Raw genomic sequence first — 24,276 nt, forward strand, 5'->3', positions numbered from 1 at the left:
AACTGAACAAATGCTGAACATGCAAGACACAAACATGAGGAATACAAATGCTACAGGGATTTCTAATAAGCAAATTTTTAAGAATTGTCTCTTGCCCCACTGGGGGTTTTCAGCTGATTTCTTTTTTCCTTGGGTTCTTCAACTATATGCATATTTTACTAACACCTACACTGATGCTATGTTTTCCTTAGCTACTATGGGATCATAGCTAACATACGGCCTCAATATGCTTATGTATTATTGCTTTTGGGCTTTTCGGTGTCCTGGATGTGTTAGCAGTTGGGTGATTCTGAGATTAAAGTTGTGTGATTCTGAAATGCTCAAAGGAATTTCTCTTATTTGTTATGTTTTCAGACCTCATGCTTTTGAGGTAAGCTGGCAAGGGTCTGAATGTCATCCTGAAGTGGTTACAGGGGTCTTGCTGAAAACAGATTTCTGAAAGCAAAATGTCATGTAAGGCACAGAGTGAATGGAACAGAATAAGCAAGCATTTTCCAGGCTATTATGCTCATTTTATGATACTGGTATGGATCCAACCAGGTTTTCCTCTGATGAAAAAGGGAGCAAGTTCTCCTTTGACTACCTGAACAGGCTACACTGTGGGTCGTGGGACCTGCGTGGACAAAAGCCACATGAGACAGGGGCTGTAATAAAGAGAAGATCGGGATGCAATTCAGTGCTATAGCTATCTGTATCCACCCCATTATGCCTTGTGTACGTACGTACATACATACATATGTACGTACGTACGTACATACATGTACTCTCTCTCCCTCCCCCCCAAAAAGTGTACTTAGTTGATTTTATTTATTTATTTTATACCCTATCTTTCTTCCCAATGGGGACCCAAGATAGCTTACATAATTCTCCTCTCCTCCACTGTATTCCCACAGCAACCTGTGAGGTAAGTTAAGCTGAGAGTTTGTGACTGGCCCAAGGTCACCGAGCAAGCTTCATGGTGGAATGGAGATTTGAACCTGGTTCTCCCAGATCCTGGTCCAACCTCTAAGCACTAGACCACACTGGTTGCGAACTCCCAACTTTATTTTTCCCCCCAAAGCAGCATAAATTGCTGAACTTGCAGTCATCCCCAGGTAAGAGCTTCATTGCTCAGGCTCACAAGCTGCCACCCTAAGAACACTTGTTTGGGAGTAAGTCCCACTGAATAAATTGGGAAATAATTCTGAGTAGACTTGTTTAGAATTGCTCCTCTAGAATGTCCAATTCCTTTTGTGTTCAACTATAGTTAAAGACATCAGGAGACCAAGGAAGCACCTCTATTTTGCCAGGACCTATAAGTGCAAACTGCATGGCACTGACATGGCAGCATTTACTTATCCTGCATTTAGAATTAGGAATATATAAACATGTTCTTTTTATTTTTGTCTCTCATCCTTGTGAGCCTTTTCATTTTGCTAATTTCTGTTGCTGGTGTTAACAATTCATTTTTTTTTCTTTTATGCATTTCCTATGATTTAAAATATAATTTTACTCCTTTGTTATATGCCATTTTTGAATCAAAAACAATATAACATATTGTGCAAATTGAATGGGAGAACCTGGCACGATGAAACAAAAGATGCATGAAAAATAAAGACCAACGATTTTGATTATACAAGGAAGAAATGAAACCAAACAGTGACTTTTCCATTCAAGAGAAATTTGGCAGCAACTTGGCATATCTGTTCCTTGGCCACCAGGTGGCATTCAAAATAAGTTAACTATATGGGGGAGAGGAGGGTAAGGAGAGAATTTCCTTTCCACAACTAGTGGTAAAAAATATTTAAGCATTCATTTTTTAAAGGAAACATATTCTATCAAAAGAGTAATGAAAGAACTTGCTTAAAAGAGTAGTAAAAATTACATAATAAAGTCAGGAGATTACACATAATTAGGATAAAGTATAAAATTGGAGAGACACTGTTGGGATGAATCGGATTTTGGGCCATGTATGTAAAAGGTACATCCTTCCAGCATCATTCACAAATGTAGCACCAACCCAGTCTTGCCAACACTGGTCATTGTTTTCCACAGGATTCGGCCTAGTGCTGGGAGGGGGACACACAAAACCCATAACACTTTTTTAAAAAAAGCCGAGTAGCCTAAAATTTCCTAAATGTCATGCCTCAACAAAGTTCTAGCACCCGTTCCTTTGGGAGGAATTTTAACAAAGAATGATTCCTGTTCCCAACTTTATGTACTTCGAAAATAGTGCTGAAACGTCAAGTATTGCCCCGTGGCCAGCAGTGTATGTAGGCTTGGGCAGACAGACAGTCTGTGCCATCTCTGCTTTCATCCGTTTCTACCTACAGGCAGGTAGGCAAGGCTCAGATGAGGAACTGTGTTGCTTGCGGGGATCAGACAAGCCTCTGCTGCTTCATGACAGCAGCTTCTACCAGTGATAGTAGCATACTGATTAAGTAATAGGTTTGCTGCTATCATTACTATGTTTTGGTCTATTCAATTTGGAAAAGCAACAATAAGCAAAGGAACATGGTGCAGAACAATCGGCAACAAAAAGAGGAGCTTAGCATCCTGAAAAAAAAATGGAAATTTAAAATGTTTCAAGTCTATTGTTCCTCTGATTATGTTCATGAAAACAACCAAAATTCCTCTGACCTTAACTTCCACTTCCTACCCAACATAATTTTGGGTAGGACACCCCTGCAGCTACTTATGCTAAGGAGAGAGAGGTGTCACAGGGCCAGTGCTAATATTCTGAAAATTCTGCTTTGCGTGCACTGTACAACTGTGCTTTCGTGGTTTTCCCTACCCCTCCTACGGCAAAGGTAAGTGTTTTGCTAGTCCAATTACCCCTTTCATTTATTCACAATAACGTGAATGATTTAATGCAGAATCCCTACTGGCACACAAAAATTCACCTGCCACCAAGAAAAAAATTACTAAGAGAAGAAATTATTTGATTGGAAGGAACTGTCAGTTGACTGACTGCCTGCCTTGGCTTGGTCACAATGCAGCTTCCATCACAGAAAAAAAATATTGCAACTCTTCATACTGATTGTGCTCCGTTGGCCTTTCAAGGACTGACATTTTATATATAAAAGAATCTGAATAAAAAGAAGAGATATGAACAGAGAAGTGTGATACTGCAATAAAACAAAGGAGTCAGGAATACCAGAGGAGTAAGAGCTGGTCCAACCCAGTGGGCTGGCACCCCAGGTAGATGATGGCTTGGTGTTGGTTAAGCCCGGAGGTGGTCTTGTAGGAGCAGTAGTGTTTCTGGGTACCTTCCACAGTTCATGAGACAAAGAGGCTTGCGTGTGAGAAATTGGGCCGGAGGACCATGTTGACTTGATGTCTGACAGTTTACCTGCAACAGAGAAATGCAAGTCAGGTACTTGTTAAAAGGGGAAATACACAGAAAATGGGCACCCTCTAAGATTCAGGCCTCATCTTTACATCAGCCAAGCAAGCACTGTATAATCCTTTAAAACACTAATAAATACACCACTTAACATAACTAGCAAAACTTTCCTTGTTAACATATCTGTAATTCTTGCTGTAATCCTAGTACCATTAATAAAATGCTTTTCAAGATTCCAAAAACATTCTTCACGTTTCAGGACAAACCCCCACTTAATGAGACTTCAAGTGCAGATTACCCTGCATCGCGACTGGATGAGAATAAAATCAGTTACAGTATTTCTAAGAGCCAAGCCACACGTGACAAACGACACTTGCCTGGCAAGTGAACAGACTCACGTGTATTCCTCCCTGTTCACTTGCCCTCCACTTGCGCTCCACTTGATCACGTAGTGATCAAGTAGTGATCACGTAGTGATCAAGTGGAGCGCAAGTGGAGGGCAAGTGAACAGGGAGGAATATACGTGAGTCTGTTCACTTGCCAGGTAAGTGTCATTTGTCACGTGTGGCTTGGCTCTAAGTTTCAAGTTACTGAATACAAATTTAATTATTTTTGCTTCCAAGCAAGTAGCTATTCTTCTTCATGAACTTGTGTCCTTTTAACCCTGTCTGGAAGCTAGGTTTAGCAGAGGGACTGTTATTTGAAGGGGTGGTAATGGGTAGATGGGATCATGATCCTGCCTAACCTGCAAAAGTGGCCCACTGACAAGTCCTTCCATTAACACAACTCCTGCTCCTACCTCCCCATCCCATCCCTCAAATACAGCTTAGCTGTCCTCTTCTCCCTACATTTGTTTATTTATCTATAGTGCACCTTTCTAACTGAGACTCAAGGCAGAATACTCAATGTAAGTCTATTCAATCAACAGCTGGAGCATTCAATAAACAATACAATAGGATATGTGTAGCAGAAATTTGGGGAAAAAAAGCATAAATTCAAATGCAGGAATACAGAGATGGAGCTTGCTGAAACAAAATATAAGCGATTTCATGTGGCCTATTGAACCATGCAGAAATTACCCAGTAGGAGCTTGTTGACATCAACAGGCAGCACTCAGTAGTATAGTCTACAGCCCGTCCTTTTACCAAAAGCATCTCTCTGAACCATTTCCTTACAGCATAGTCTTACTGCCTGAGTTTTGCAAAGTTTGCAGAAAGCCAGAGAGTGGGAGGCTTCCTAACCTTTTCAGGCAGGCCATTTCATAAGGTGGGGACTACTACAGAGACTGCCTGTTTATGGACAGCTGTTGATTTTGCCCATTTGCAGGATGGCAACTATAAAAGGCCCTCTTCAGATGGCCAAAGTTGTCATGGCAGAGCACAGAGAGAGAGGTGGTCCTGCAGATGGGTAGCCAACGGAGTGACTACAGGATGGGAGTAATATGCATGCTCTGTCTAGCTTCTGATAATGATCGAGCTGTGGTGTTCTGCACCAGCCGGAGTATGTGAGTTCACTTTGAACCGGAGTCTATGTAGACTATGCATTACAGTAGTCTAGTCTTAATGCTACTGTGCTATGAATCCAGATAGCCAGAATGGCCATCTCAACATAGAGTTCCATCTTCCAGAGTGGTCTAAGTTGGGAGAAAGCCTTTTTTGCAGTTGCATCTACTTGCTTCTCTAGCAGCAATGCTGGATCCAGTATAACCCCTGGGCTCCTAACCTAGTCTGCAAGGGTCAACTGAACAGCATCGGAAGTGGGAAGCACAATCCCTTCAAAATCTCTGCCTTCCCAACCAGCATCACTTCCATCTTTTCCGGGTTCAATTTCAGTTTGTTCCCTTTTAACTATTTGACTACAACTATCAGGCAGCTGAATAAAGCCTCTACTGCAACACCATGGAATTTAGGTAGAGGGATACAGAGCTGAATGTCATCAGCTTATTCCTGGCATCCAATTCCGTAGCTGTGAATGATTTCTCCTAAAGGTTTTACATAGAGGTTACATAACATGGGAGATAAGGTTGCACCTTGTAGAACCCTGCAAGGTAATTCCTACACTGAAGAAAGCTAATCACCACCAGCAACCCTCTGAGTCTGTTCCATGAGGAGTGATTTAAACCAGTTCAATGCACACTACCTGGTTCCTACGTTGAGGACTGAACTTTTGATAAGGAGTTATTGCCAGCAATAGCCCTTTATGTCCTGTCTCTAACCTAGAAGCAACCAGAGAGCATATTAGGCCATTGCACTGCCTAAAAATGGCTCCACATTCCTGGACAGATGGCAGGTTCACGAATGGCCTCAGCATGTAAGCTGGACATGCGGTGGAATGTCAAAGTAAGTCTAATTTGTATAGACTACCACACCTATACCCTTTCATGAGAACCAGAGCTCTTACACACACTTCCACACCCTCCCATGTATACAGTTTGCAAAGTTGCTCAAACAGGTTCACTATCAAGACTCAGTTTTATCCCTTTCTAGATATGGTTTCAACAGCAAAGCCAACATAAAGGATAAAAATACTAAGAGTTGCACAGTTGGTCTAAAGGAACATATACATTAGGATTTAATTACTAAGCTATTGCTGAATATCTGTTAACATTTTTTTGAAGTTTTAAATATTATGCCATTAGCTCCCACAAGGTCAATGCAGAGAAGAACAAGAAACGAGGAGAAAAAGCACCCAAAATGAAACGCACAGCGGATAAAATGAAAGAGAACCAACTTACTCTTTCCTTTTAATCAACTGTAGACAAGAGGGCATATGCTCTTCAAAAAAATATAAATTTCCTATTTTTGCTGCTTAAGTTAAAAAGCAAAATGGCTTAACTGGGTATGTAACCTACGACAACAGTCCATATGAAATCCAAAATTATACATAATCACTATTAATACTGCTCTCTCTACTGCAGGAACTGGCAACAGGCCGCATTAATTACAGGTATCACAGACTGGAATGAAGGAGTTGAGGGGCTTTGGTGCCGGAGCAGGCTTAGAAAACCCTTTCCTCAACACACAAGGTCATTTACATAGACAAAATCCTTCCTGCCTGCGGCTCTGTTTTGTTTGCTCTGCACCTCTTCCCACAGTCGGTTTCAAATCCGCCCCATGAAAGGGGGTGGCAGAATTGAAAACAGGCTGAAGATCCAGCTGTTCATGCAAGTCTGGTATACGCGTTTGACTGAATTGAATTGTGCTCTTAAACGTTTTTAAAACCGAAATTTGGTTAAAATAGCAAGATGCTTCATTGTATGTTTCAAGTTTCAGCTTTAACTGCCTAATGAGATGACCGAAGAAATTAGTATTTAGCAGATTTATTGACTGGGATGAGTTTGCACTCAGCAGCCATCCATATCGTTTGCATAAAGGTGGCTAACTGCTGTAATGATATGATGCAACCTGGAGTGGGATAAAAACAGCTGAAGGAATGTTTTAAGGATTTAGGCCACCATCCAAAAGGTCAGCCCAGTGGATTATCCTACAGTCGAATATGGAGCGGGAGCTCCGCATTCCCTTCCATCTTCAGCTGTGGGAAATCTAATACCCTCATAGTCTTTAGTATACTGACCAAAATAAAATGACACCATGACATTAACATTCTGATCAGGGCTCTCAAAAAACCAAACATTTATTAGATGTTAAGTGCTTTACTTTTAGGCAATCAAATATATATAATGACAACACTGGTGGCAGTTGAGGTGACAAGTGGAAATTACATTTTACTTTGATTTTAGTAAGGCCAGGCCCAGACCCATCCTGAGGTACAGGATGAAGTTGTCTGCCCTACACAGCATACGGGGCAAGGGCAGCAAAATAACAGAAAACTTGTGCACGAAACCACACCCCTCCCCCTTTCACAGTGCCTGGAAGAAAAGCACGCAGTGTCAGTGAGAGGATTTGGCTCCACTGCTTTGTAATACAACCATGTGCAGTGTGCCATCAAGGGAAACAGGATCCATTCTTCTTTTTCAGAGAATATATGTACCACTCATTTGTTTCCTTCCTTCCCTATCAGCAGGCAGTGTAACCTGCACCCCCTCTGGCTGTGAAGGAAGCAAACAAAGCATCACCTCAAAAGTAGCTCTTCCACTTTGCTCAGAATACCTAAGAGCAGAAAGGAACAGCAGGATCTGAGTCCAGTGGCACCTCACAGACCAACAAGGTTTTCAGGTACAAGAAGAAGGGAGCTTTGACTCTCAAACGTTTACACTCTGAAAATCGAGTTGGTCTCTAAGGTGCCACTGGACTCAGATCCTGCTGTTCGACTGCAGACCAACCCAGCTACGTATCTGAAAATAAGAGTAGAGTCTGGGTCTTCCCATGTGCCTTGTGTCAATAGAAGGAATCAGGTTGCAGCATGTCACAGAGGAGAGACAGACCATCCTCTCATTTCGCACAGGGCTCCTGTCCTGAAAAGGAAGGAAGCAGCAAGCCCTGTCTGGGACAATAGCTTCTACGAGCTGCATTGTTGATCCCCACTCCAGCCAGAAGGGGTGGCAGAGAAGATGGATGAGGACTTAACTGGATTTTCCTTTTCAAATGGTGAAAATGCTTGGCCTGGCCTTCCTTAAAGCATATTATTATTTGGAAACTACTGTCAAATGTACAAAGCAGTACAGACTTTTTTTTAAAAAAGATGCATCATTCACTAAAAGCATCATCAAGGAACACTATTCTTGTGTTTAAGGACTGGCAAAGAGCAGAATTCATTACTTTTCTGCAAAGCCAGCAAAGAACCATCTTATCTCTGTGCCATTTGCCTTCAAGAACCCTTGCAACCATCACCAACCGACCTCACCCCTCCAAGCCTCATGCATAATACACGGCTTTGCTGCAGAGGCTGTTCTTCCAAGCTCTGGCACAACAATAGTGGAACCTGAAGTCATACTATACAGAAAGGCCAAGGGGTATCATTTTATCTTATAAGGCTAAATTGTACAAGATGGGTACCAGCATCTTGAAGACTGTACACTCAGAGGTGAGACAATGGATGCACAGCCATATGTAAGCTGACAGTAATCACACTTTTTGCCTTGGTTGTTTGGATAGGCAAAGTTGGAAAGGGGGAAGTAGAAGATTTTGTCTGCATTGGTAAACTTACAAGATTTGTTTACAGAAAGTATATAAAAGTATTGTAATGTAGAAGCAAATGTATAAAGAAGTAGAAATATCTTTTTTACCATAAGATATATAATAGATATTACTGTTGCATTCTGATATATTATCTATTTGTTAAAAGTTACAGTGAGTATATAGAAGTAGTGAAAGTATATAATATTGAATATGTAATAATGATGGAATAAACAATGCAGTTGTAAAATAGATTAGTTATGAAATCTGAAACTTGAAATGTTGAATATAAGTGTATCCAATATCATTGTATTTTATAGATAGTGTCTTAAAAATTTTAATGAAGGAGATGTTGGGGAAAAACAAAAAAAGAAAGTAGGATGCACAATATCAGACAAGCAATGCTTTTTATTCCACAACTTTTGTTGGTGAAAGTGCAAAAGCGAGCTCTAGGAAGGTCTGGCTATTGTGTTATTATCAACAGAAAATTGCCCAGTAGAATGGCAACAGCACTGCACCTAGTTTGTGTGCGTGCATTTTTTTTAAAAAAAAAAAACGACTGATATTGTTTGGCATTGCCATTTCCAAGCATCCTGTTATATACAAACCGCCACCAAACTCCCAAGGCTGATTGAAGGAGTGCAGCATCTGAAAGACACACGGCACACCTGTAGTAGTGTCATTACCACAAAGAGCAGAGGCCCTTCCACCACCTCATCTCTTTGAGGACAAAGAGGGACTCTAGTCAGAAAGGCCATTGGTCGTACCTGCAATGCTAGGTGAGGATGCAATGCTGCTGAAAGAGCTACTGTAGCCGGAGGCACTAAGTGGCCAGGCACTCGATGAAGGCAGCGTGGCATTCTGAGATGATGTTGGGGATGACCCTGCAGAACCAGCAAAGAAGCAACTAAGAAAGATGGGCAGAATGGCGTCTATTGTAGCATATGCAATTCTAACACCTTCATGTGCAAACAGAAACCATGCAAGGTAAGACGCTAACCCAGCCTTGCCCTTCGAGCTCTAGGAATGGGTATGGAAAGCATGATCCAAGGGAGCATAATGTGGCAGGAAAAAAAAGATGGCACAATGACAAGAGTGGCAGCGCCCATGCAGAAGACATACACTCTAACTTCCCTAAATGGTCACGTTCAAGGAGGTGACATCCATCGCAACAGTACCCAGGATGCGTGGATTGTGGATGAAAAACGTTTATGAAAATGTAGCCATTTCTCTTGATGACGCTTGTGTGTCACAAGAACTAAAAGAAGTATCTCTGCCCCAGTTGCCTTCAGGAAGCCCTGCAGCTATTATCAGCCAACTTTCTCCTCCCAAACATGGCGCAGCTTTGAGGTAGAGGCTGCATTTGCAAGCTCTGGCACAGCAATGGTGGCACCTAAAGTTGTACTACGCAGAAAGGGATGGCTACCGAACTGCAGAAGGGAACAGAGTGTGTCTTTGTGACTGCTTCAGGAGTGAAAGGTCAGAATCTGCTACAATTGTGCAGTTGGCAAAAGGTTAGAGTATAAAAATAGCAAAAATTAATTGCAGCAAGTTTATAGAAGCCATTGATAACTGTAACTTCTGATGCAACGCTTATTAGTTTGAGCCAAACCCCCCCCCCCAACTAGTGTCCATTCTATGGTTAGCTTCCACCAACATAAAGGACGTTATGTTAGTGGAAGAGCGTGTGTGTTTTAAGTTGCGATAAGATGTTGTACAAGGAAACTTCATTGTATCCAAACTTCATTGTATCCAGTGACCTGTTTTTACTTGCACAAGGTACAGTGGTAGCAACAGAATGTCAGTTTAAATGTATGTTTGTGAAATAATTTTAATTTGTAAATCAATTTTAATTTGAAATTTAATAACACAATTAAAGAACGCAAGCACTCATGGTTGCCAAGATCATGCCATGTCTAGCCCTGTTACTTGCACAGTGAAACTTTACATGGTCAGAAAGTCCAAACGGTCAAGACACACACCTTTTCTAGCCAGTATGTACAAGATCTGCAGGTAAACACCTATCAGTGGTCCCTGGCCCCAGGGAGGCTCGGCTGGCCTCGACCAGGGCCAGGGGTTTTTCTGTCCTGGCCCCAACCTGGTGGAACTCTTTGTCAGAAGACACTCGGGCCTACCAAGATCTTGTATCTTTTCGGAGGGCCTGTAAGACAGAGAGGTTCCTCCAGGCATATGGCTGAGGCCAGCATTGGATCCATCAAATTAGCCTCCCTGCCGGTCTCCTGCCAGCGTGTGGGGGAGCATATGGTCCATCTGCTCCCCCCTCCATGCCTGAGGAGTTCAGAGTTTCACCAACCCACACCTCCACCCTTTTCTTACCTTGTGAATGGTGGGCAGGGAAAGGGTGCCCTATCTGGAGTGCTGATAGTCATGTTTACACTGAGATGTTATTTTATTGGTTTTAACTATTGTAACTTATTTATGATTGTAACCTGCCGTGAGCCTGCTTGTGGGGAGGGAGGGCTAAAAATCTAATCAATCAATCAAAATATTATCTTTAATGTAAAAGAAACAGTTTCCAATCCAATCTAATAAAATGTAATACTGAAGTTACTTTTGAACTGAAAATGTTAATTCTAACTATTTAAGGTGATATCCAAATTTTCATACATAGTAGAACTTCAGCCACGCAAACCAGGAAATTGGTTCAAGGATTCTGTGTTGAAATGAACCATGGCAGATAGGGTAACATATGGAGATACGATATCCTATGTGAGAGATATCTCATCAACCCTTGTTGGACACTTAAGATACATCTACAAAGATATATATGGGTTCATTTTGAGTAGGGAATCATTCTTCAATGAATGACTTACTGCACAAAGACTTACTCTTGAGCACAGCTTTAACAATCAGCATTTCTACTGAAAATATATGGAATAATACATTTGTATCTCAACAGAGCTCAACACAGTTCTGCTTTTACTGTCCCCCAGCAAACACATGGACAGCATGAGAAGATGATAAGGGAATGTGAGGTCTGTATGCACCTCCTAGCCAGACTTCCTGCAAGTTATTTCTGCTCTGAACATAACTCACATTGGGAAGATTGAGAAAGAGAGCAGTGGGGATATGGGAGGCAGCAGGACAGGAATATAGGAAGCATGTGCACATACTGCAATTTCTCTAAGGTCCTATGGAGTAACTGAATTTCCAGACATTGGATATAATCCACTCATACCATGGCCATAGGACCTGCATGCCTGTTTTTTCCACCTGTTCACAAACAGGTATGAGGTTCCTGGGACCATCTAATAAGTGGATTATGCCCAATGTCTGCAGAATCAGAAAGAAAATGGAAACTTTGTTTCCAATTATGAATATAGTTTTATTTCTACTATTAAAGCTTCTAAGCTCTGGCTATCTAAAGATGTATGTATTAGCACAAAACCAGAAATATGAGAAGCACTATCTAAAAAAACCCTGTACTAGGCTGCATGTGGTTTTGTGTGTTCCTTGCTTGCGTGGTATACAAGAGACCTAGAAGGCAACAGATTTCCCCTCTTACATGTTACAGGGTACACACAATGCACATAATATGTGGACCTTTCCTTCCGTCATGCGTGAAGCAGTTTGCAGTTTCACTTCCGCAAAACAAGATTCTGCCTCTCACAGCTGTAGAACATGGTTGGAACACGTTCATCATTTATCAAAGGCTTCTTAAGTCACAGTCAGCACCTTGCAAATGCATTTTGCTCGTACCTTCAGTTTCCCTATCCAAATTGCATCTCCTGACCCTCTACTACTCAACATTTATCTTGTCCAAACCAACTCTACAAAATAAACTATGACACTAGAATTACGGCCTGGAGTTTAACAATAGCCACAGCTTGTCCAGTTTGGAAGTCAAATCAAGGCATGGCTAAAGGAAATCTGAAAATGGGAAACAGAATGGTGAACAGCTTATAGCATATTTGCCAACCATCCAAAAACCAGAGTCTGGAAGATTTGAGTGTGACACTGGAACTCAGCCAATTTGTACTCAAACCTTTCAGGAACAACAAAAGAATACAAACTAAAAACCATGCAAACATGTTGCTGATTTGCATAATTAATTCTTTATCACATAACTTGGGTCTCCTTGATGTAGACTGCAAGCAGATTTTTTTAATGAAGTGTACGAATACTACTCAAAAACTGTCGGCTAAGCGCCACTTCCCTCTGTAAGCAACAGCACTTGCTTTGCACTGCCATCACAGGTCTCAATGCACACTCAAGTAACACTTGTATCTCATCTCTCCCTCCAACCCATAGATCTCCTTGCAAATCATCTTTCACTTTTCTTCCTTCCTTCCATTTCCCTTTGCTTCAGTTCCCACACCCCAGCCTTGTCATTTCTTCTCAAGTCCTCAATGAGTCTGGTAGCAACAACACACAATGGTTTTACTGGTTTGGCAATTCACGTCAGAGAACAAATATCAGACATGGGTACACCATTAAGAGGAGCCAGCTGGCTGCAATCAACTCTACAAATTTCAGGGAGCAGAAGAGACCCTACTCCTACTTTGGATGGGCTTGCACAGGCTTTAGATGTATCCACAAAGATTTGGGAAATTGCTACAAAGCAAGGGGTACTTGCTCCCTCAAAGGGTTGCAAACAGACAGTGAGGAAGATGCCATTATGCCTAGGGGCCCTCTGTTGTACAGGCCTGTATTTAGAGAAAGGGGGTATCGGGAAGAAGGGTACCACAGAACAAACAGCACAAGCAGGAAACAAAAAGAGGGAGATCAACACACATACACATGCAATGTTTATTAACTAAAAATAATCTCCTTAAAATACCTAGCTCTTATAATTTATATTTCACACAAATGTCTTCCTTTCAATTTTGAATTTAATTAAAGGTGTTCCTTTCAACTGACATTTCACCATGAACAAGCAGCGTTCCGGAAAATGCAATTCAGCTACAATATGGGGCAAAAAGGTCCCATCAAGTTGGATTTCAGTTGCCTGCTTCACAGGCTCTCTAGAAGATACAGCCTATGTCAAGACAATCTACATCTGGAAGGCCAACAGATCATCTGAACAACTTCACTGTGTTCTAACTATTTCTGCTACTAGACTTGCTTTGGGCAGTATGTATTTGGAGGTCTGGCATTCCTGTCAAATTAGACAGCCTGATAAGCTCAGCCTGCTTTCCCTTTCTGGTGCTGCAGAATCTGCTTTAGGAGTACAGTGGGGTCTAACCACCTAACGTTTGAAGAATCTCAGATAAAGAAGGAGGAAGGACATCTCAGTGTATAGGCATTCAAGTTGTTTTATAGTCTTCATTTCTGAGTTTAGTGATGGGGCAGCCCATTTTTCTTATCTCAAATGGCATCCAACATGGAATTTATGGCACTTGCTCCCTTACTAACAAGGTGAGTGAGTACTTGAGCTTGGAATTAGGACTTCACAGCTGTAAGAGGGTAGAAGAGAAATTGGGAAGAAAATCTTTACCGAAACCCAAGGATGAGAGAGCAACTTCTGGCAAACATGAAGATTTATACTTAAGCCCACTCTATTAAAAATTTCCACAGGCTGAAAATTCCAAAGTGGAAAAGGAAATCCTCGTATTATACTCTTTCCCAAGCTAAAAACAAACAAACCCAAAAAGGCCGAATGGATGTTCAAGCGACAGCTACTAAGTATAAGGATATTTTATTCCCTGGTTTTATTGACACGACAGTAAAGTTCAAGTAAGATAAGTCACTTTTAAAAAAAGCAAAAGCAATCTTGCAAGGCTGCGACTCTGAGCAGAGGGTGAGGGGCTGCTAAACCTCTACCTTCAGGCTATACCTTATGCTCTAGTGAATGGAAAAGCAGCTGCGAAAGGGAGGGGGATTTTGAATGCAAAAATGGCTGGAGCTGAAACTGTTAAGCAATCCCACTCCTTTCCCTGCTATACTTCTGCTTGAACTTACAGCTTCCCAAGGCTTGTTTTTATTTTTAGAGAGGGGCATGACAAGAAAGCCATACAATTGCATGTCAAGTCTAGTGTGGTCCTCAGTATAGGCAGGTCACTTCCAGGCTAGCATGTACTCTAACACAGAGAAGTGGAAAAGAAAGGAAGGGAAACAATAAATGCATCAGGAAACATGACTACTACTATACCTCCACTTTTGAGTAGATAGCGATTAACATCCTGTATGGTGGTGTTAATGGTAGGCCCTGTTGGAACGCTTCCAGGTGTAACATCAGGATCGTTTTCAGGGTCAATATTCTGCAATCCTTTCCATGGTACTCCAGGATGAAATTCTGTTTGGGAAAGTATGGAGACATCACATTTACTTCCAAGATTCACACGAGTGAGGAAAAATACAGCAGGAAAACAGATGAAAATCAAGACGACATGATTTGATCTAGTGGGATGACCCTTTGCTAATAATGACCTAAGGAAAATCTCATCTTTGGATGGCTCAGTAGACTCATTTTAGTGCCACGTTTATGGTAGCTCAGCATGATAAAGAAAGAACTTTTTTTAAATCCCAGTTTATATTGGTATGTGACCATGAAGGCACATTTTCTACCATAATAATGAGGCACTCTGTGAATTTGGGATCTCCTGGTTCTTATTTTATGGAACACTAGGTCTGGATCAATTAACTTTAATCTGCTTCTGTATAGGTTTTGGATGACACAAAACAACTGCCATTCCAAAGCCACCAACAGACAACCTTCTGGGGCAGAGCAGCAGAGGGCTAATATATTGGGAGAGGAGGTGAAGGAGTGGAAGAAACATTACATTTTTAAAATGCTGTAATTCACATTGAGAACTTTATAGTCAAAAAGTGGGATAATAAATCCAAATAAATAAAACTGTCATTGTTACAGTATGATTCTACAATACTTAGCAAGAGTTACCTGGTGGCCAGTTGATGCTGGAACCATTGGAGATTTTATCATTATCAGATTTGGCACGTGACCAGCTGTGAGGAACAGCTACAGGAGGACTGGCTGGTGACTCACTGTTTTGAATTAGATCATACCGGCCATAAGAGTCATCAATGGAGGACTTTCCTGGAGGACCAATACTTAGTCCTCCAGGGATAGCACCTGGCATATGGAAGAAAAGAAAGGAGAATATAAGACCAATAAAAGGCAAAGGTTTTTTTTTTACTGTATCATTTTTATTTAGTTGTTATGCATTTCAGCAAATTGATCTAGAACAATATATAGATCACATAACTCAACTATGACTCTGGACAATCCAGGTTTCGTGATCCAGCTAAATAGGCAAATTTAAGTTGATATGGCATAATCCATCTACGTTGAATCACACTGGAGAATCCTGAATTAGATCCTGGGAGATGAACTCCGCTAGGCCAGTTTTATATAGCCACAGACAGCTGCAGCAGAGATGGGGCAGCAGCAGCGTGAGCGAGAGAGCACCAGCATGAAGCGGAGGCAAACTCTGTACCACGGCAGGAAGGGAGCATGAGGCTGGTGGGGACAGGAAGCAGCAGGCAGAGTGAATTCCTGCCCCATCCCTCCACCCCTGCTCAAGCTCCAAAAGAGCCCTTCAAGACATCACTAGCCACCTTTTAAAATCTGTGGTTCCAGTGCTGCAACCTCCCCGCATCTTCATTTTGGAATTTTCTAGCCCCCCCCCCCCCCAGGTCTTCATTTTGGGAATTCTCTATTTTTACATTGGCATTTTCTGATTTGACATTGGTTCCCTTCCTTCACTTTGGTTCTGTTGGGCTTTGTTGTTTCAGTTTGCACGGGAGTGGGACTTGAATTTGAGACTGGCTTTTGGCCAGGGGTTGCCTTTGCTTAAGGTTTCCTCTTTGCCTGGAAAGCCTTGGAAACATTTTCCCCATAGGAAACAACAGAGAACGGTTAAGGGCACCTTGTTCAGGAGCCCATAAAATTAGATCCCGGGGTCCAATCTTGCTGAAACTTAGGGAGTCTTCAGTGGACAGGAAGGAGTAGTCTCCTTTCAAATTTGGTGGAGTTTGCTTGACAAATGATCCCACCTCCAGCCCCTCAGATAGTTTTCCTGAACAGAATAAAGGGCAGATAAATTCGAGATTCTCTGACCAGATTAGGGAATCTGACCAGGATTTCAGGGATACTGAATTATTTTATTATCTCTGAAACCCTGATCCAAATCATCCACATTTTTTTTGGTGCACAACCTTACTTCAGACAATCAAATGAAAAGTAGCAGATTAAACTGGGGCACAAAGTTAACTACCAATTCAGTTCCATCTTAAGCTTCAATGGAATTCAAAGGGAATAATTATACTTAGGATGGCACTGACAGTTCAGTAAATTTACATCAAACATTACTGTTAATGTTCTATAAAACACTTTGTAATTTGGACCAAGTTTAAGCCTAGATAGCGCTGTAGAATCTGTGCAGCTGCTTCTAGATTGGTTAAGAAGCCCCATGGTGGTGAGGCTGCACCACAACCATAGAGAAGAAAATCCGAATGGGGAATGGAATAGGCACTACTCAGGTATTTTGACTGAATATCAGTAAATAGAATATTAGTACGTGAATGCAGTAAGTAGATTACGATCATTAAAGAAACAAATTAAAGCCGATAAAAAGTGTAAATAATTTTTACAGATTGAAATTGTGAGTTTAGGAAATGAGATTTGGAAACTAGAGCAAGAGGCAAAAATATATTTCTCACAGTATTAAGTTAAAATGTATTATGATCTGAGGGCTACCATGAATTTCAGTTTAGCTTCACATGCATTTGACCTAATCTGCATGCTATTTACATTAATATGATGGATGTAAAGTACACTTGGTAGATATTTTGCATTCTCTCAGTGATTTATTCACTTGCAACTTGTTTCTTATGTGAAGAAACAGTAACTTGTTTTAGCTTCTCAATATTTATTTTATTTTTTATTTTATTTAATTGTATCATTTATAGTCCGCCTTTCTCACTGAGACTCGAGGTGGATTACATAGTATGAGATTAGTACAATCAGTGACAAGGGCAGGCATTTCCATATAGTGTCAAGGATATTTCCATAAACAATGCCACAGGGTAAGTAAATACAAGTTTACCAAGACATAGCATTAGCAAGGATTCAATATGGAGTTGAAGAATTGCTGAAACAGAACTTGGTCAGTCCTAGGACCGACATTAGACAACATGAAGCACAGGTAGTATACAGGAGTACATATTCAAAGCAACAGATAATATGTAACGCAACACAGTGGTGAAGTCTACGGTTCCTAACACAGTAGCAAAATATCTGAGACTCCCTCCCTACAATACCACCCTTCTATCCGAGTCAAAAAGTCTTTTTGAATAATTCGGTTCTGCATTGTTTGCGGAAAGCCAGGAGCGTGGGGACTCTCCTGACCTCCTCAAGCAGGCCGTTCCACAGGGTAGGGGCCACCACAGAGAAAGCCCGTTTAGGGGCTGCTGTTGATTTCACCCATGTGCAGGCTAGCACATGCAAGAGACCCTGTTTGGATAAGCGAAGCTGTCATGGAGGGGCATAGGGAGGGAGGCATTCTGTAGGTACGCTGGGCCAAGGCCATGAAGAGCTTTGCATGTAATAATCATTACCTTGAATTGAGCACAGTAACTGATAGGTAGCCAATGGAGTGACTGTAGGATGGGAGTGATGTTCATGCTCCTGCTCGCTCCTGCTAACACTTGAGCTGCAGCATTTTGCACCAATTGGAGCCTCCTTGTTAACTTAGATGGGAGACCAATGTATAGTGCATTACAATAGTCAAGTTTTGATGTTACTATAGCATGGATCCAGGTGGCCAGGTCAGCCATGTTGAGGTAAGAAGCCATTTTCCAGGCTAGAGCGAGATTATAGAAAGCATTTTTTGCAGCTGCTTTAACTTGTTTTTCTAGTAGTAGAGCTGGATACAGTATAACCCTGAGGCTCTTAACCGAGTCTGCAAGGGTAAGACAAACTCCATTGAAAGTGGCGAGTACAATGTCTTTCAAGATCTCTTCCTAACAAGCATCACTTCAGTCTTGTCTAGGTTCAATTTCAATTTGTTATTTTTCAGCCATTTCACCATGGCTGTCAGGCAGCAATCTAAGATTTCTATTGCATCCTGTGGGGACCTGGATAGCAAAATATAGAGTTGGAAGTCGTTTGCATATTGATGACATCCAACTCCATAACTGTGAATGAGTTCTCCTAAAGGTTTAGGAGACATTGAATAACATGGGACATAAGATTGCATCCTACAGAACCCCACACCTAAAAACTTAGAAATCATGACAAAAATACAGTGTCTCTGTTACTTGTTTTTAAAGCCACCTAAAGCTGAGGTGTCTGAAGCTCCTCTGCCCCCCCCCCACACCTGTGGCTGCCTTTCATCTTGGGTCCTTACTATTTATTGCTACCACATTGATTTATGATTAATTTATGATTAAAATGTTTTTAAAAGTAAATGTACTACTTGGAATTTAGTATCCAGGGCCAATGACACTGATTGCAAGAAACTATGCATATCTTCTGAAATGAAACTTCTTGCACTGTAGTTGTTTTAAACAGCCACAAAATGCATCCTTAATTTAATTTATCTTAAATGTCACAAGCTGTCTAAAAGCTGTAGGAGTATTGTACACACATAATACCCTTCTGGGTTTACATTTTTAGCTTGGTATTTTAATTTTATTTCACATATGAATTTGAACACATTGCATGAAGTAGTTTATATTGGGCAAAAGTATTTTGCCATGGCCACTGAAAATCATTATGAAAAAATAAACATCTTAAAAAGGAAACTTTCTGCAATTAAATTTTATATACTTCGTGCGATACACATACCGTGCTTGCTAGGATTCTGGTCAAGTGGAGAAGCCGCGCTGGAGAGATTATCCATTGAGTTGGGGTGTGTCCACTGAGGAAGGCGAGACTGAGACTGAGAAGTATCCTTCACTGACAAACCACCAGGAATGTCCATGCTGTTTACATTCATGTTTGGATTCAGTCCAGCTGAGATGAAGTGGACAGGCTGTTATACATCTCTAATTCATACATTAATTATTTAATCACACTTCAGTTTTCAGATCTAACAAGCTAACCTGTTGTTCCTACAGGTAAGAAAACGATTGGTGGTAACCCTGGTTAAGAGCACAGGGTGAGATCAGGGAAACATTCCAAAACAAACAAACAAAAACACCAGGGTTGCCCATACCTGAACCTGTTATTCGTTGAGTGTTCTTCTGTGTAGGCACACATAAGAACTGCACATGTGCAGGCCAGCTGTGGCTGTTCCAAAGCTCCTAAAGGCGTGAGACACTTGCCTAGCTTTTTCTCCTAGGCACAGCTACAAAAGGCAAGGTGAGTGGCTCCCTCCCTCAGTTCTCTAAGCCACCAGTGTAGAAGGAAATTAATAATAAATAGCTCACAACAGGGAAGGAAGGAGAGAGGGATGTGTGAATGCCAGAACACTCGATGAATAACAGTTACAGGTAAGCGCAACCATGTTTTCATCATCGTGTCTTCTGTACAGTCCCACATGGGAGATTAGCAAGCTAACTTACCCAGTAGGTAGGCAGGTAGCTCTTTAATGGAAAAGACTCTTTAGGACCACCTTGCTGACAGCTGTGTCCCTTCTGGAGTCTACCTCAATGGCATAATGCTTGATGAATGTGGGTGATGTAGACCAGGTAGCTGCCTTACACAGTTCCAGTATAGGGATGCCAAAATTAGAGGCTGATGACGTGGACTGTGTCCTTGTAGAGTGTGCTGTAACTTGCAATGGACATGGTTATTTAGATTGATGACAACAATCCTTAATAAGCCGAACTATCCAATTTAAAATGGTCTGTTAGGTGACCTTCAGACATTTTTTGGACCTTTTAAATGAGATAAATAGATTAGAATCCTTTTGGAAAGGAGCTGTCCTATCCACAAAGCACGTTTAACATTAGGAGTGTGCAAGTCTCTTTGTATCATTCGAAAGAGTAGGGGAAAATACAGTAAGACAATGTCCTGATTTAAGAGAGAAGCAGAGGTGATCTTCAGCAGAAAAGGGAGGCTCGGACAGTGGACAACCTTATCTGTGAACATTTTAATGAAAGGAGGTCATGTCTCAGGATCTGCAATTCACTCACCCTCTTAGGGGAGGTTATAGCCACTGGAAAGGCTGTTTCAGCCCTCAGAACCTTCAAGAAGCAGATAGCTAGAGGTTCAAAGGGTTTATGAATGACTGCAGTGAGAATCAAGGATAGATTCCACTGGGGAATCTTCTTGGATGCTGGAGATTATAGATTCACTAAATGTCTTAGGAAGGACTCGCATCGTGGTTGGGTAAAGATAAATTTCCTGTCTATATTATCATGGTAGGTAGAAATGGCCGCTAGGGAGACCTTAATGGAGGGATTAGCCAAACCTTAGCTGGACCAAGTAGTGCAAAACAGATGGCAATGGGGCTCAGTGATGAGTGAGTGCTGTGGTGTTACCAGAACTGCTCTTTATTATAATGGGGAATTAGCTATAGCAGTCTGTAACTATTAATATTAAGCGAGGATCATAACCTATGTTTACGGAGGTCCCGATCCCAGACACTCTAGTGAAAAAGAGGCAGACAAGGAGTAAGGTTCAAACACGTGTATTGAGTGTAGCGTAAGCCTAGCTTGCACAATCATACAGAGAACATACAAGGTCTAAGAAATACAGAGTAGGAAATACAGAGACGTTCGCATTAGCTGGTTCCCAACGATGATAGGGGGAATACTCACTTATCCTGGAGCGAAGCAGAGACGCAGCAGCGAGGGTGGCCCAATGCCAGCACTGGAACCACAAACGGACAGCAAGGAAGTCTGGATAGGAATGGCCGAGGCACTGAGTGGTCTGAGAGACCAGCTTAAATACCCCAAAACGTACCCTGGGGCTGGTGCTGTACTTGGTGGTTCTCACAGATTAAAACAAAGGGTCTAATGGGCTGCTGAATGGCGTGGATGGGCCACTTTGGTAATCAGATTGTGATAAGTGACACCTCAGGAAGAGGGGACAAAAGAGGGAGGGGGAAATCCAAGTGGGCTGAAAGGATGTTCCAGCGGACAGGGCTTGTCCTGATGTCATCAGCTTCTGGAATGCGGAGGTTTCTTTGAGATGCATTCTCTAAGTGCTTGGGATGGTCAGCACTTAGCTCTTCTCCGGGGCGGCTCCCAAGATATGCAGAGCGGGGCGAGGGGCTCTCGCTGCGGACGTGGTGTGCCCGCTTCGCCGAAATGGCTTCTCAAAGCAGTCTTCTTCCCAGGGTCTTCTGGCTGCCTGAGAACATGGATGCCGGCTGGGCATAGCTAAGGCTGGATAGCAGGCTGCCCGGTAGCGAGGGCAAGCTCGGCGACCGGCCCGCGGGAGGCTCCAGGCGGGAACTGACCAGGGAGCGCCTAGCCAGGCTCGCTGGAGGTTTCCCCGGCAGGCGCCCGGCTGCTAGCAGCGGCTTGGGCCCATATGAGGCAGGCTTCCATGGAGGCAGCGGGAACAACACTTTAAAACATAGTCCAAAGCAGGGAACAGGCACGGTCCGTGGCAGATGGCAAAGCAGGCACGGGGAACACAGTCCAAACACACACTGGGAATTCCAGGTACAGGCCAGGGCAGGGCTTGCCCAGGAAGAGAGTCCTTTGTGCAGTTATCCAAACATGGAGTCAGTAAACTACACAGTCTATTGCAGCAGGGTAATTGACACGCAGGCAGGAAGCTGACACGTGTATCAGAATACACACACGTGCACAGCAGTCTTTGGGTGTAGCAGTAAAACAGCAACGCAGGAAACTTTAGCACAGTTCATAGCAGGCTTCAAAGCAGGGGAGGGGGCCTACTTGGCAACAATTCCCCCCCTCGGAGACCCCGGGACGTCAGGCGCGCGGGTCTCCGAACTTGACTTCAAAGGCGAGGTGGTCGGCAATGTCCGGTGGTCGAGCTTCGAGCGAAGAAGGAGTGGGAAGGGAAGGGGGAGGAGGCGTCACTCAAAAATTTAGTTTGGAGAACCACCTAACCGAATAAGTGCAATTTAGATCAGCCAATGGGCTGCAGGTCTCTGGGTTCACACCAGGGGGTGTGCTAAGTGCAACCGTCAGAATAAATAGTAATAATTCATAGGCAATAGCAATTCATGTATACAAGCAGAAATAATTCATATTTTGCGTACATAGATCAATTCATAACTGGAGGTCCGTAATTCATGGTGGATTGATACACTAAAACCAGGGGCAATTCATAATTCGTAAGCATAGGATTAAAGGCAAAGACAATTCATGGGTACAATTCATGAATGTAAGAGTAAAAGCAATTCATAGAGGATGAAAGTGAAGTGTGCAAGCAAGGCATAGATCAATTCATCAAGGGTTGAACAATTCATAGATAATTAAAACCATAAATACATAAATACATAGGATTAAAAGCAATGATTCGGGAGGTTAAAACCAATAAAAGCAGCAAGAGTAAAAGCAAGTGCGTGGAAACAATTCATGAGGGGTGAGCGGCGGAAGGGCTCATAGGGGGTCAGAAAAATAAACTCTGCAATTAAAAGACCAACTCATATAGTCAGATTAAAACCAAATTCATCGAGCTTAAAATCAGAAATAACATAACCTTTAAAAGAGACCGTTCCGGAGGGGTCCCGGTTAAAACCAAATTCATAAAATAATGGATATGCTAGAATTACCTCGGCGGAGGGAGTCGGGTTAAAAAGGCAATTCCTAGGGTTAAAATCAAATTCATAGGGATAAAGTTCATGGGCGCACTTGCAATAGATAGAGAGAGGGACTAGTTCGGGGCTAAATTCATGGGAGTTAAAATTCATAAAAAGAAAATTCATAAAACAATAGAGCAGCAAAGATCACAGACGGCTCAGTCCGCAGTACAGCTGCTAGACTGGGTTGCATATTTACAGAAACAGGCAAACTTAGTCCATGTGTTCCAAAACACACTTCCACCCCCCCTTGCTGTCTGCGTCAATCCGCAGAGCAGGGTCGGCAGGCAGCGAGAAGGGCTTCAGGCACACAGTTCTAGTCCTCATGGAGGTAGTGCCGCTGGCGGTCGTTTGGAGACGGGCCGTGGGCTGGGAGGCAGAGTAATAGGTCCCCCCCTAGTCCACAAGAGGGCCTCGGAGCAGTGTCCGGCAGCAAAGCGTCCATGGGGCTGGTTCAGGATCCGTACGTATGATCATAACAACACAAGCAATAAAACAAACAAAGGCTAAACGGGGCGCCAAGAACAACCCTTAGGGCAAGAGGAGGTCTGGATTGTAATGGTCCAAACGGTGAGACAGCTGGAGTTGCTGGAGCTGTCGGCGGCTCCAACAGCCCAAATAAAGTAATGAGGCACATAATAAAACTTGAAAGGCCAAAATCACAACGATCGGGTGCAAAGCCAAATTGTAAATTCCAGTGGCAGTGGGGCTCCAACCAAAGAGGGTCTCCCACCACGAGTGCTCGCCGGTGGTCTTAATCCGCTGGACAAGATCCAAAATCTCTTTCCCGTTGTGGGACACAACCAAAGCAGTGGTGTCCCCGTCCCTCTGGATGCTCTGGAGGGTGCGGTGGAGCTGCGGGTGGGCCAGGAGCTCGTGGATTAGCTCCAGACCGATGCCAAGGGAGATGGGCTTCACATGTCGATAGATGGAGGGTGCCACCAGGATCTCTTCTTGGGTCCAGACCGGTACCGTGTAGGTGAAGTCGCAGGCTGCCACCGAAGACAGGTTGCAAAAGCAGCGATTGACTCCCGGGATCACGGGCTTGAGCTGGAACAAGTTCAGGATCACAAAGTCGCAGGCCGTTCGCACGCAGGCACATCCTCTCCCAAGGTAGACCACAGCGGAGCTGTTCTCCCGGACGACCTCGAAAGGGCATTCGTTGAGGGCGTCGACTTGCGGGGCTACACAGGGATGATGCGGTGCAAAGGCTTGGTCTTGGCAA

The 24,276-nt window shown here is 42.8% G+C and overlaps 1 protein-coding gene across 2 annotated transcripts in view; it reads right to left on the minus strand.

The window, feature by feature from the left end:
- The window catches only part of TNRC6C (trinucleotide repeat containing adaptor 6C), a 169,011-nt gene that overhangs the window by 6,456 nt on the left and 138,279 nt on the right, over positions 1 to 24,276 (minus strand). The window contains exons 16-20 of one of the 2 annotated variants that reach the window (XM_054975960.1): positions 19,172 to 19,339; positions 15,263 to 15,454; positions 14,513 to 14,656; positions 9,168 to 9,284; positions 3,137 to 3,331 (exon numbers count right to left, since the gene is read on the minus strand). In XM_054975960.1, the coding sequence (XP_054831935.1) occupies positions 3,137 to 3,331; positions 9,168 to 9,284; positions 14,513 to 14,656; positions 15,263 to 15,454; positions 19,172 to 19,339 (816 nt within the window). The remainder of the gene's footprint in view (positions 1 to 3,136; positions 3,332 to 9,167; positions 9,285 to 14,512; positions 14,657 to 15,262; positions 15,455 to 19,171; positions 19,340 to 24,276) is intronic. The other variant, XM_054975961.1, reaches the window with a different exon arrangement.

This window comes from Eublepharis macularius, chromosome 4 (genome assembly GCF_028583425.1).
Source record: "Eublepharis macularius isolate TG4126 chromosome 4, MPM_Emac_v1.0, whole genome shotgun sequence".
NCBI lineage: Eukaryota > Metazoa > Chordata > Lepidosauria > Squamata > Eublepharidae > Eublepharis > Eublepharis macularius.